This window comes from Lagenorhynchus albirostris, chromosome 15 (genome assembly GCF_949774975.1).
Source record: "Lagenorhynchus albirostris chromosome 15, mLagAlb1.1, whole genome shotgun sequence".
Classification (NCBI taxonomy): domain Eukaryota; kingdom Metazoa; phylum Chordata; class Mammalia; order Artiodactyla; family Delphinidae; genus Lagenorhynchus; species Lagenorhynchus albirostris.
Window position 1 is genome coordinate 48,734,926 of NC_083109.1, and position 14,558 is coordinate 48,749,483.

At 48.6% G+C, this 14,558-nt stretch overlaps 1 protein-coding gene across 1 annotated transcript in view; it reads left to right on the forward strand.

The window, feature by feature from the left end:
* Positions 1-941: 941 nt before the first annotated feature.
* Positions 942-14,558, forward strand: part of BFSP1 (beaded filament structural protein 1) — a 37,720-nt gene continuing 24,103 nt past the window's right edge. Inside the window, exons 1-2 of the mRNA XM_060123115.1 lie at positions 942-1,315; positions 6,096-6,156. Of these exons, the coding sequence (XP_059979098.1) occupies positions 942-1,315; positions 6,096-6,156 (435 nt within the window). The remainder of the gene's footprint in view (positions 1,316-6,095; positions 6,157-14,558) is intronic.

Genomic DNA, 14,558 nt, shown 5'->3' on the forward strand with positions numbered 1-14,558 from the left:
CATTTCTTTCAACACCCACAATTTACTTTTAAGTTTGTCAAAGCCTAGCTTTGTTATTTCCATAATACAAATTAAAATGAAACATAGTGGCCAAAAAAAAAATTCCTTCATATTATGTAATTGAGAATTGGCCAATTTATCAAATCTTTAAGAATTTTTTCTTTGGTTCAAATAATCTATTATGCCAACGTCCTGATGGAGCTCTGCTTGTATCTCCTACTCTGGAAACGTTTTCAGAAGCCATGAGAGTCAGGATAATATTATAATAAGGACAACTTTTCTGAGTTATTGTACAAAGAAGAGATTGGTTACAAACATGCACAAGTATCAGTAAGAACTTACTTGAATAAACCTCACAATTTACCCAGAGGTGCCATTTGATTTTGCATCCACGGTTAAGAACCCCTAATATAAGGAGGGGTCCTGAATGTCATGTTGCAATTACGAAAAAGAATTGCTTAAGTAATCAGAAAAGAAAATGGTATTGTTAAAAAGTTCTGGCATTGAGAGCTTGACTGAAAGAGAGAGAAGAGACAAAGCCAGGGGTCCTTGGGCTCTCAGACTAGTCCAAGTTTAACAAGCTCCCTTGGGCTTCCTTCACAATTCCCAGTGGAAGCAGTCAAAAGAAAGGCATGCCTCTCCTGTCCTCCTGACCCTCCATTTACTCACAAAACAACGGGCTTTAACAATCACGGAACAAAAACCACATTGCCCAATGTAACCTTCCAACCCCCAGAGCTGTATGGGCCGCTAATCCAGCGCACAAAAGCAGGCCGACCGCTCTTTTGTTCTGCCCGAGGCTGGGCGCAGCGCTGAGCAACAGCTGATCGGCTCTGGAACGTCCCAGCGGCGTGCCAGGGGCCTCCGATGTTTATTTAGCGCGCTGCTGTCTCGACGAGGGGCCTCTGGGAGCCGGCTGCACGCTCGCCCGCAGAGGAGTCATGTACCGGCGCAGCTACGTCTTCCAGGCCCGCAAGGAGCAGTACGAGCGCGCCGAGGAGGCGCCGCACCCCGCCGAGCTGGACAGCCTGGTCGAGAGCCGGGCGGCTGCGCCGAGCCTGGCGCAGCTGCAGGGGCTCGGCGAGCGCGTGGCCGCCCACGTCCAGCGGGCCCGGGCGCTCGAGCAGCGCCACGCCGTCCTGCGGAGGCAGCTGGACGCCTTCCAGCGCCTGGACGAGCTGGCCGGCCCCGAGGATGCCCTCGCCCGCCACGTCGAGGGCAACCGCCAGCGCGCCCGGGATTTGGCCGCCGAGCGCACCCGGTTGGAGCGCCAGGGAGCAGAGGCGCAGCGCGCCCTCTGCGAGTTCCGAAGCAAGTAAGCGCAGCCGTGGGAGTAAAGAGGCAGCGCGGGCCGGGAGAGCGCTGCCCCCGGAGGTGGGAGGGCCGTCTCCGGGCCCAGGCGACCGGTGACTTCATCCCGGCAGAGGCACGCACGTGCTGCATCTCCCTAAGATAGGACTAGCTTCCATTTTGGTGGCACGTCACGGTTTGCATGAAATCGTGTAATTTGCTGTTAATGTCTTTTAGAGTCTAGATCTAAGTTACGTGCAATGAAATGCACAAATTTTAAGTGTGTAGCTCAGTGAGCTTGACGAATGTATTAACAGATACCCATGTAACTACTAAAACAAGCAAGATATTCCTCTACCCCAGAAAGTTACCTTCTGCCCTTTCCCAGCCTTTGCTTCCCTCTCCCCAGTCCCCCCAAGCAGAGGCACCCAGCGTTCTGATTTCTGTCACCATAGATTACTATTGCCTGTTCTGGAATCTTCTAGACCTATTCTTATGTGTCTGGCTCCTTCCGCTCAGCACAGTGTTTTTGAGATGTGTCGATGTTATTTAATCCTCACAGCCTCATCCTGTTATAGACGGTACTGCACCCAGTTTACAGATGAGGAGACTGAGGTTCAGACAATGTAGAGATTGGGGGCAAGGTCACTCAGCTGGTGGATCGCTGCACTGGGACTGGAATTCAAGTCTTGAGCATGCTAAGTCTAACGGCCTTCACTGCATCACAGCGGACACCTGGACATTGCTTCAGCGTGTGCCTGCTAGTGTCTGGCCCCTCAAAGTGTGATCCATGGACCAGCAGCATTGCCATCACCCAGGATCTTGTTAAAAATGGAGACTCTTGGGCCCACCCCAGAGCTCCTGAATCAGACTCTGAAAAAGACCCCCAGGTGATTCGTCGTTTAAGTTAACGACCTTGAAGTTTCAGAGGTCCTGCTCCTGGGCAATGTCCCCCCTTTTGACAGACTGAATAATGTGTTAAAATCACCCAAAAAGCTATTCAAAGAAAAAAGATGCTCAGCAACTTGTCAGCATCTTTCCAGGTGATAAAAGGGTGTGCGCTTTGATTCAGCTGGGCACTTCAGGGAATTTACCCTCTGATACTCACTCCAGGAGGTGTCAAAGGGCATGTCCACCAGGATATCCACTGCAGCGTGATCTGCAACAGCAAAGGCCTGGGACCAACCTGAAGGCCTGTTAATAGGAGTCAGATTATAAAATTGTGCTTCATTCATGCAATGGAATACTGTGCAATTGTGAAAAAAAGTAGTGTGTTATCATCTATTTTAAGAAGACGGAGGTCAGAGTAGAGAGGTTTTGCTTGCATAAGAAAAAAGACGACACAAGCACACACACAGAAACCTAATAACACTGGTTACCTCTGGGAATAAGGAAGTAGGAGCAGAGGTGAGAGGGAGACTTTTACCTTTTTCTGTCATTTAAAAAAGTCTCTAACCATGTAAGAGATTTATCTGTTTAAAAATTATATAAATTAATTAAAAAATACAGATGTGCAGGCCCCATCCTGGACCTCAAGTGGGGCCCAGGGTTTTTATATTTAATGAGCTCTACTGGCGATTGCAGTGAACAGCCAGGTTTGAGGACCTCTGGTCTAGGGTAGCCAGAGGGTTTTCTTCAAAAGTGCGTTGTGTTTGAGTTCCACATTCTCAACCCCAGTCGTGGGCAGGGTATTCAGCATTGAGTACTGAGCATATTTATCAGATCATGAGCATTGATTCCATTCCCATCAGTCCTTCTGTTTTTCTTTTCTTTTTTTTTTTTTTTTGGCCAAATTGCACATGTGGGATCTTATTTCCTCGACCAGGGATCGAACCCGTGCCCCCTGCAGTGGAAGCATGGAGTCCTAACCACTGGACCGCCAGGGAAATCCCTGTTTCTGGTTTTGATCCACAGAAATAGGTTTGCAGCTGGAAGAATGCACCTGAAAATCCCTGTGGCCCTTCAAGGGAAAACTGAGGCTTGCAGAGGGCCTGTGGGTGGCAGGACTGGAACTTGGATTTTTCACCCTAGGCCCATACCCTTTCCAGAACACTGTGTCTTAGAGAGAAGCTGTTCTTGGACTCCTGTGGAGTGAGGCCCAAACGTAGGACTTCATTCATACTAAGCTATGTTCCCTAAAGAGAATGGAAGTGAATGCTGTTTGACACCCAGGGCAGTTCCATGGGTCATCAGAGTACCTCCGATCCCCAAATGGCCTTTACCTGGTCCTTGGGCCACAGTCAGCTGTGATCTGGCTGGGCCGGCATGACTCCCAGGAGCCCTCGTTGGAGGAGTGGCCATGATGAATCCTGCTGATTTCACTTGGCTCTGAGTTGTATGTCCATCGTGGAGCCGACCCTTCAGGCGCTGTGATTTATTTGATAATTCTCTTTAATTTATTCCCTCCCATTGCCCCCTTGGAGAAGTTTTGATGTTTTAACTTGAGTAGTGGGACTTGAAAATCATTATAAAAATCATACCCATCTACATGCATGGGTACACACACTGAGTTTGGTTTAATTCCAGAGGTGAGGTGATGATTAGCCAGAACCAGGTGAAATTAATGCAGAAATAGGAAGGTGTATGCAGCCTTGTTAGGTATGTTCTTTACCTGGGTAGTTGAATGATTTCAAAATCAGGTCTTCAGCACATCAAACAAAGGCTAAATAAAATAAAAACTAAATAAAATAAAAACAAAACTACCAAAATACAATGATGAATAGAGTCAATTATCCAAATCGCTGAAAACCAAAAATAATCCTGTAAAACAATCAGGTAATTGAAGCCAAAGTGGTTTTTTCCACTTTATGAATTCACTTTTATATTCACTTCTATGAATATATGAATATATCATGAATTCTTACAATGAACTCTTTATAATGAAATCACTCGTCTGTAATAAAATAGGCTTGTCTAAGCATGAAAATCGCATTAATATGTTGTTTATTAAATATGTTTTTAAGCTACAGAAATTCTTGGATGTTTCTAGCAGGAAGAAGCAATGAGAAAATTAGATTTTGTTAACAGTTTTATTCTTAAAGCTAATTAAACATTAAAAAACATCATTTCTGGCTCCATTAGAGGCACACAGAAAAGAAACTGTTAAATGTGACATCCTGGTGTGAAAGGTAAAACTGATGCAAATATATTTTGCTTACTGGTTATAGCTGAGCTGCTTAGGTGGCTCTAGAACTGGAAACACTTAGAACAGTGTTCCTATACCTCATGTTCTTCCCTGAAGTCAAGACTTTTCATTCTGAGGCACGATTTCCCAGCACCTGTCACAGTATAAAGTCCTTGACTTGACCCATGGCATGGATGTACAGGGACACAGAAAGCGATGCTTTGTGGCATCCCTGTTTCAGGTGCAGGAGGAAGGGATGCAGAAGGACACACCTGCACCATCTTGTACCGCAGATACCTGGAAGGGGCCACAGACATGCTTACATCCCATTGGTCAGGACCACACTGAGCTGCAAGGAAGGCTGGGAAATGCAGTCTCCCTTCTAGGCAGCCCTGTGGCCACCAAACATGACGGGCTCTAAGTCCTATTAGAATGGATATTGGGGACAGCTTGCAGGGAACGAGGTCGGGGGTCATTTGGGAAGGGGCTTTCTCTTTTTCTTCAGGGGGTGAAATTCCCCCTAGAAGGAAACTCATTTTGACCAGAATGATTTCTGGGGTCTCTCTGCTTCCTTGATCTTTACCATTTTTTTTAGAAGTCCAGGGAAGAAGTCGACTAGGAGAAAAAAAATACACCTGCTCCTAGTATCTGCTGCTGTATTAATCTTGTGTATGTTTAACTTTGAGGGTGTCCCTGCTCTACCCAGGCAGCAAGGTGTGGCTGTCAGGACACAGTTTTGTTGTCAGACTCACATCTGAGTCCTGCACCCCTCTCTTAGTTTGGAGTCCTTGAAGCCGAGCCTGAGAAAGTCGCTTATTTGGGAGGTGGCATCAGGGAGCACCAGTTGCCGAGTGAGGAGGTTATAGGCAGCAAGGGAAAGGAGCCAACACTGAGTGCGTCACCCGTCAAGTTACCTGCATGGCCACTGGAGGCCACCTGCGGGGTGGAGAGCACACCTCAGTGATCCCAGCTGAGGACCAGGGAGCCAGGGTGTGTACATACCCACTCGCCCTGTCAGAGCTTGCAGGCTGCTCCCAGGGGCACTGACTCTCTGAGCCGTCCAGCCTGCCCTGCCTGCCAGCCCACAGGAGGCCCCTGGTGTGCAGGGCAAGGCCGCACAGATGCGGGTGAAGTGCCAGGAGCACCTGCGGAGGCCTCGGGCCAGTTTCTCAACCTCGGTTTCCTCGTCTTTCCCGAGGGGATAACAGGAACTGCTGTATTCCAGGATTTTGTGAGGATTAAATGGCGTAACCCAGAAAAGCTGACACGTGATGATAAATACAATAGTATAGGGTATCCGGACCAGGTCAGGTTAGTGCTGTTTGATGTAACAGATCGTTAGTACAGCCTCCCAGTCTCTGTGCTGCCGCCGCACTTGGGGTACAGGTGTGCTGGGATCTGATTCCTGCATCTTCGAGTGGCTGGGAGGGGGCACTGGGGGGCTGGGGCTGGGACTCCGGGCCAGGAGGCTCCTGTCCATCTATGCGGCCACTGGCGGCACTTCCTGCATGTGCAGGGATGTGCAGAAGGTTGGGAAGGAGTGGGCTCCAAAATGCAGCCTCAGCTCCTGCTTCCCTTAATGAGAGGGGGTAGGACTCAGGTTAATTGAATGCTGATTGTGTGACCACACATACCGGATCACGGAAGCTGCCCAACTCTCCCTTCTGTGTCCCATCTGCAGGTATGAAAATGAGTGTGAGTGTCAGCTGCTGCTGAAAGACATGCTCAAACGGCTAAACAAGGTGAGCTGAGCCCGTCCTTGGGTTTGAGTAGATTCATGGCAAGACGGAGCTAAACGGCGGAACGGTTGTTTCACGCGCTGCCTCTTTGTGTTCTTCCAGGATTCCCCTATTTCTTTTGCTGTCATTCTCCTTCTTTCTTAAAAAATTTATTTTAATGAGGTATAGTTGACTTACAATGTTGTGTTAATTTCTGCTGTACGGCAAAGTGACTCAGTTATGCACATATATACATTCTTTTTCATATTCTTTTCCATTATGGTTTATCACAGGATACTGAATATAGTTCCCTGTGCTCTACAGTAGGACCTTGTTGTTTATCCATCCTATATACACTAGTTTGCATCTGCTGACCCCAAACTCCCACTCCATCCCTCCCCCACCACCTCCCTCCCCCTTGGCAACCACAAGTCTGTTCTCTATGTCTGTGTGTCACTCTCCTTCTTGACTTTGTAATTTCAACTAAATCTTTGTGAGTGAATGCACACACCCACACACACTCCTCTACCACAAGCTAAATGAGCTCGTGAGAGATCCCTAGACGGTTAAGCTCATTGGTTTGCTTGGCTATCAAAACGGGCCAGCGTTACAGGGACTGGCTGTTGTCTGCACCTAACTTAGGAGGGAACTTGCTCCGGACGGTGGTTATCTGGATGCAATGCTACCTTATCCTGTTGGCTAAGAGTCTTGAGATTACTCCTCCCCAGGGAAAGTCTCAAGAGAATAGAGGACGAAATTTCCTTTTACCCTCAAGCTCCTCACACTTGAAGCATGAACAGTCGCCACGTGCGAGGCACCAGGATTCTTAGCTTCTTGCTGGAGACCCTCCTGCAGAGGTTGGGTGGAGTTGTTCTTTGCAGGGGCAGTTTCCTTCTTTGGATCCTCCATCCCCATCCTAACTGATTGGATTTTCTGCTGTAGCCAGGAGAACTTGACTACCAGATAGCAGAATAACTGTGGACCACAGAGGTTGGACGAAACCAGGGATGGCAAAGAGCTGTAAGCATTATCCTTTTCTGATTATTTCAGAGCTCAGATTTCAGAGGGGAAGGACCTATGGGAACTGGTTATTTAAAGGGTTGCTTGTTCAGGGTACCTGGCTGCCTTCCCCCTTCCCCGTTCCCCACCCCTAACCTCATTGCTGATAAAATCGATCACCCTTCCCTGCTGCGCCCAGATGTGGCCTTAAGATTCTTCTCCACCTGGTTGCTGTATGATCCAGCAATCCCACTCCTGGTCATACATCCGGACAAAACTCTAATTCAAAAAGATACATGCACCCCAGTGTTCATAGCAGCACTATTTACAATAACCAAGACATGGAAACAACCTAAGTGTCCATCAACAGATGAATGGATAAAGAAGATGTGGTATTTATATACAACAGAATACTACTCAGCTATAAAAAGGAATGAAATAATGCCATTTGCAGCTACACGGATGGACCTAGAGATTATCATACTCAGTGAAGTAAGTCAGAAAGAGAAAGACAAATATCGTATGATATTGCTTATATGTGGAATCTAAAGTATGACACAAATGAACCTATCTATGAAACAGAAACAGACTCACAGACATAGAGAACTGACTTGTGGTTGCCAAGGGGGAGGGGGGTGGTGGTGGAGGGATGGATTGGGAGTTTGGGGTTAGCAGATGCAAACTAGTATATATAGGTTGGATAAACAACAAGGTCCTACTGTACAGCACAGGGAACCGTACTCAATATCCTGTGATAAACCATGAAAAAAATGTGAAAAAGAATGTATATATGTGTATGACCGAATCACTTTGCTGTACAGCAGAAATTAATGCAACATTGTAAATGAACTATATTTCAATAAAATAAATGAAAAAAAAATAAGATTCTTCTCCACAGGAACCCCAGGCAACTTCAGACAGTCAGGGTTAGCTCAGGGTTAGCTCGGAGTGTTTGCCACTAATTTCCTGGCTTCGTCCAACGTCTGTTGTCTAGCATTATTCCGCTAGTCGGTGGGAAAGTCAGAACTACACTCTAGGGACACTGAATATTGCTTTGTGTATGTTACTGACTGTATGATATTTCTGTGACCATCTCTGTGTGACCATCTAATGTATTGTCCAGCTCGGGACACTGTGTGAAGCTGATGCTGTCAGTAATTACGCAGGTCGACTGTTAGAAGCTGGACTGTCTCAGGCCAATGGAACAGATGGGCACACAGAAGTGAGCACAGAGATGGCGGGGAGGGTGTCCTGCAGCGGAGCCCTAAGCACACAGCTCATGACTGGCCGTGTGCTGAGCTGGGTTTCAAGGACCCAAGGCCTGCTGGAAGTCTGCGTGGAGTGGGGCCTTATTAGCATTTGCCCTCACTCAGCTCTCAGCTGACACTTGTGGCTCACCCCCATTTGTGTTTTTGGTGGCGATTCCAGGCTGGCAGGTGGGGCTGCCGTCTTGTCCATCGGCCGAGGCCTTCAGGAACAGGGGCACCTGACACCCTGCGCCTTAGGTGCCAGTTCAGCCCCTCCGCAGCTCACCTCGTTTTGCTTTGTGACTCTTTGTCCTCCCTGCAAGCAGGGCTTTCTCTGGACTGGGCCCTAAGGTTGTTGCTCACGTGGTACCATCCTGGGCATTCCTTGAAGAAGAGAGAGAAAGAACTTAGTCCTTTTTACCTTTGGTGGCAAGTGACACTGGATCTAAAAACAAGCTCAAATCTTCTGGGGTTTTTTTTTTCTCTCTTATTACAAAAGCAATGCCTATTCCCAGTACAAAAATAAGACAGTAGAAAGAAAATGAAAAATAAGGGAAAGGCATTCCACCATTTCCCCCCGTCATACTGTGATGTAGCGTGTGGACAATTGGGGTATGAGTCCCGTGAGAATGTTACGAAGGTTCTGGGGAAAGATGGGACCAAGCACGCGGGCGGGCGGGGGCAGCACATCGGCGTGGCTGTTCCCGGGTCCAAGGAAAGACACTTCTCCCCACAAGAACTGTGCCATCCACAACAGGAGGGTAGCCTGCTAGCAAGACCCTTCACACTGTCGCTCAGTATCCCTCTCTGAGGCTCAGCTTCTTCGTCTGGAAAATGGGAACAATGCTAGTTCCCACCACCATAGGAGCAGGTGTCCGTCTGCATGCCTGGTGAGAGTTAAATGACATAATAATGCACGTGACCTGCCTGTTACAGTTGTTATTACAGGTCACGCGATGTGATGGACGCCAGCTTAGTTTTCTCGGGAAGTGGCTGCGTACCCCTGGTGGAGTGGGAGTGCGTGGAGGAACACCTTTTTTTTTTTTTTTTGCGGTACGCGGGCCTCTCACCGCTGCGGCCTCCCCCGTCGCGGAGCACAGGCCCCGGACGCGCAGGCCCAGCGGCCATGGCGCACGCGCCCAGCCGCTCCGTGGCGTGTGGGATCCTCCCAGACTGGGGCACGACCCCGCGTCCCCTGCATCGGCAGGCGGACTCTCAACCGCTGCGCCACCAGGGAAGCCCAGGGAACAGCTTTTTAATAGCTGTGAATTTATTTTTATGACTACCTTTTCTCTATAGCAGGTGACATTAAAAAAAAAGTTTCTTTTTAAATGCATGTCAATAAACATGAATCAATTTGAAAAAAATACGGGGTGAGTAATAGTAGAAGATTTTGGATGTAGCAGAAATCACAGGCACAGGATGCAAATACAGTGAATCGGGAGGTCCCTGCACTAGCTCACGGGAGCCTCGGAACAGCCTTTTGGATTTTGTTTATTTTACCCTCAGATAACCCGGTCCGATCGCCCCTCTGTCAGGGGGGAACTCACCCTTGCTGAGGCTAAACGACTTCAGAGACCCGCAGCCCACCCGCGGCAGGTGTGGGCAAGAGCCAGGTGCTCTGTGTCCAAGGCTCATTCTTTCCCTCCCAAGGACAGTCAGGGAACCGCTGTCTCTCAGGAGACAGACGCAGAGCCGGAGTCTCTGGGTGAAGGTGGCCACTTCCCATTAGATGTTGGTGCCCTGTCCATCCCCCCAGGCCGCCCTCAATGTCACATAGAGATGCTGAGCCTGCTGGCAGCTTCCTGCATCTGTCTGGCTTGGGAACGTCTGCAGTGGCAGGGGGCACAGTCCAGAAGTGTGGGCATTAGCACCCCAGGGGCGACCCTCCGCCACTGGGGGACAGGAGGGGGTGACTGAGTCCCTGGCTGGCCCACCCTTCGTCCCGACAGTTCAGAGGTGAGTTTCCCAGTCTCCTGGGGGACTGAGCCCATTGCCCACAGTGGGAACCCGCTCATTCCACACCTTTATTGGCTTTGTTCTTTTCCCTGTGTCACTACCCCACCCCTTCCAGTGCTCCTGGGATTACCTCTCAGATAAGGGACCCTTTCCCAGTCCTTGCCTCGGGGTCTGTTTCTGAAAACTCAAATTAAGACAGCCGCTCAAGGGTCAGCCAGCTGGACCTTCAGGTTCTCTGTCCACTGAGATGGTCACTGGAGAAGAAGGAGGTGAAATGGTACAGTAGAATTCACATCTTGTTGGCTGTCGGTCATATCACTGATTTTAGTTGACAAAGCTTTGAATATCTACAGACGTCACATCATCTGGGTTTTGACTGTCAACGCAGCCTAATGTCCGTTTCCTTTGGTCCCTTTGGAAGGGATTGATCCCTGGGTGTGGCCGTGTGAAATGGGGTACACTAGGAATCTCTGACCCAGTCTTTGAGTCTGGCTTGGAAAATATCACAATGTATGGACAGGACTGGTTGCCACCATGTTCATAAAGCTGCCGTCTATGTATACTGCCCAGGTAATTAAACCTCCAGAGCAGAGTGCCTGTATTAACAGCCAGCCGCTCCTTGCTATGCACTTGGAAATGAAATAAATTCCTCAACATACTACTTACATACTCGGGCCAAAGTTATTCAGATTTTCAGCCTTTGGATGTGGTAAGCATTCCTGGTGACTTTTATTTTATCTTTGTCTATTGACATTTTTTTTGTTTTTTATTCTTAATTTTTTATTGAAGTATAGTTGATTCCCACTATTAGTTTTAGGTGTACAACATAGTGATTCAGTATTTTTACAGATTATACTCCATTAAAAGTTATTAGAACTGATGACTTTTTTTAAAAGAAAGTATTTATTTTGGCTGAGCCAGGTCTTTAGTTGTGGCACGCAGGATCTTTAGTTGCAGCATGTGGGATCTAGTTCCCCGACCAGGGATTGAACCCGGGTCCCCTGCATCGGGAGCACAGAATCTTAACCACTGGACCACGAGGGAAGTCCCTAGAACTGATGACTTTAAAATATTTGGGTTTGGCTAATCTCTAGGACTCATCATGTATATTGCCAATTTGAAAATAATGTAGGTGCTAGTCAAATGCTTTCACCAGAAAACAATTTTAGAAAATACCTAAAGCTGCCGTATGTGCTTTTCCATGTAAGTCGTGTATCTTAAACATGCCTGGAAAGGAGCAAGAGGCAGGGGAGTTCAGGGGGGGTGAAAGGATGGGGCACGAAGCTTTTGATTTCAGGGCTACAAGCCTTCATACGTCCAGGAATTCCTCTGAGGCTGGAAATGAACTTCTGGAGAAGAGGAGAGCCATCTGGGGAAGAAGAGTGTAGGAGGAGGCTAGCGGTGGGCGGCTGGAAGAACAGAAGGCAGAGGAAGCGTGAGGAAGGATGCAGAGGGTGAGAGTGGAGTCGAGGAAGGCAAGGTGGTGGGAAGAGGGAGGGTGGGGAGTGGAGGGACGTGCCCAGCTCCTCCAGGTCAGCGTGAGCCCTGGAAGGAAAGCAGCTCTAACATTTTTGGAAAGGTTTTTGGCGTCCAGGATTGAAGTAGGTGTTTCTTTATTTTTTTATTTTTTTGCGGTACGCAGGCCTCTCACTGTTGTGGCCTTTTCTGTTGCGGAGCACAGGCTCCAGACGCGCAGGCTCAGCGGCCATGGCTCACGGGCCCAGCCGCTCCGCGACATGTGGGATCTTCCCGGACCGGGGCACAAACCCGTGTCCCCTGCATGGGCAGGCGGACTCTCAACCACTGCGCCACCAGGGAAGCCCAGTAGGTGTTTTTTTTAATCAAACCCTAATTAACTAGAAATCTTAATGAATTTGAATACCCATTCTTTAGCAGTTGTTTTTTTTTGGTTTTTGTTTATTTTTTTAGTTGGGCTGGATTTGGGGCTGCGTGTGGATACAGACAGTTGGGTTTTTAATGGATTTCCAGCACCTCTGTGACTGGGTTGGCAAGGCTGATTTTTCAAGGGTATATAGGACTCTAGTTATTTCTTCAGTTACTTTCTCAGAAATCGTCTAGGCTAGCGGTTCTGAAACTTCCTGTGCATCAGAATCACCTGGAGGGCATGTTAAAACACAGATTCCTGGGCCTCCACCCCAGAAATTCTGATCCGGTAGGTCTGGGATCCACCAGATTTTTTACGTTTCTAATCATTTCCAGATGGTGTGGTCCAGGGACCACACTTTGAGAACCACTGGCCTCGATGAAACCATACACAGTATCAGGGCTGGAGTGTTTTCTAAAATTAGAATATTGGCCCAGAGTCTCGATTTGGAAAAATCTAGACGCTTCGGCTGGTGGAGCTTTGGAAAATGCAGCTGACAGCATCCAAAAGCATAATAAAAACACAAGCGTCTACACATTTCTGAGTTCTGGTGCAAACAAAAGAAAACCCTTCCAAACGAATGCTTCTCCCCATATCAGCAACTGCACATTCCAGCGGCAGCAACGCACCTTTGGGAGTGTCACTCTTTTAAAGGTTGGCTGATGGGACCTAAGAGTGGTTGTTTGGCTTGACCCTGAGAGGGAGGTGGGGGATGAACAGCAAGCACCTTGCAGGACAGGATCAGGACTCAGCCCTCAACTCCTGACTAGTAGAGGGAAGATCGCATTCCCATTATCTCCAGTTAACCTCTGTTAACTAGCTGAACGGCCCACTGGTGCGATATCTCCCCGTCCGTAAGGTGAGACTCCAGTTTCTGAGCTGCGTTTGTCAGAGTCCTCGGGTTCCATGGATTTGCTGAAGGGCCTCTGAGGGAGGAGGGTTGCCAGCCGATCGGGGTTCCTGTCCCCCGTCCTGTCCTTCGAGAAGCACATCTCTGCTTTCCTTCTGTATGTTGGCTTCCCTGGGATATTTTGTTTGAAGGATGACACATGTGGCTTTAAAAAGTGTGAGGACCAATGACCTTTAGGGTCCCTTTTATTTTTTTTAAAATTAATTAATTTGGTTGCACCGGGTCTTAGTTGCGGCTCGAGGGCTCCTTAGTTGTGGCATGTGAACTCTTAGTTGCGGCATGCATGTGGGATCTAGTTCCCCGACCACGGATCGAACCCGGGCCTCCTGCATTGGGAGCTTGGAGTCTTAACCACTGCGCAACCAGGGAAGTCCTAGGGTCCCTTCTATTTCTAAAATCTTGAGTGTTCGATCCCTTCATAAGTAATAACACAGAAGGTCCTTGAAACCTCACTTTCAGTTCTTCAGCTCCAGTAATTGTGTATCAGTTGTGGGTGAATTTTTCGTAAAAATTAAGATGTTTGAGAATTCTCTGCCCCATTCCATCCTCAGCAATCTTGAGGGGCCGAGGGTGGGGAGAGTAGAAAAGCATCCCGAAAGTGAAGGTGAAGCTCAGGTCTCCACCCCGCACTGCCTCCTCTCTGACCCGGATTTAGCCACGCCCACTCAGCAGTGTCCCATCCCCAGAGCTGAGAATCACTTTCACAAGGAACCACCGTGCCTCAAGGGGGTGGGGCTGATTTTCCTTCCCGTCAGTGTAGTCCTAGTAGGATTGTCCGCAAGACGACAGTCATGTGACCATGTGGGCCAATCGCAGCTCTCTCTCAGAGATGTGACTCCTGGGGGCAGAGATGAATGCCTTTGGAGCTGGGTTATCCCAAGGGCTGTGCCGTGGACCCCAGCTGCTTAGATTGCTGGGACTTCCCTGCTTTCTGTCCTTCCCAAGGCCTGTAAATTACCCAGGATCTATCTGGTTCCTCAGCCCTTTCCCACTGCTGGAAAGACACCCAGGCTTTCTTTCCTTCACCATGTCTGTCATGAAGGGGCTTCCCAGGCTTATGTGACAGTCCTGAGTAATTCAGAAAGCCATTCAACAGGACCTCCGAGGGGCATCCCACCTTCCCTGGGGCGTTTGCACAACAGCATCAGTAATGCTCTGCTCTCCCGGGGGCTGGGGGGGTGGGGAGAGTCGGACAGCACAGGTCTTGAAACAAGGGCAATACTGCTGTGTTTTCATTGTACTCTGTGTGACCATCCCTGTGACACAGGATTTGAGGAGCCATCATTAAGCCCCCAGGATGGTAAACTCCTGAAGGCAGAGCGTATCAAAAGTCAGCGACTGGTTAACTCATTTATCAAAAGAATGAGCCCAGAAGCTAAAACACCCAAAGACGGATTTCACATTATTTTAGTTCAGAGCCCTGTAC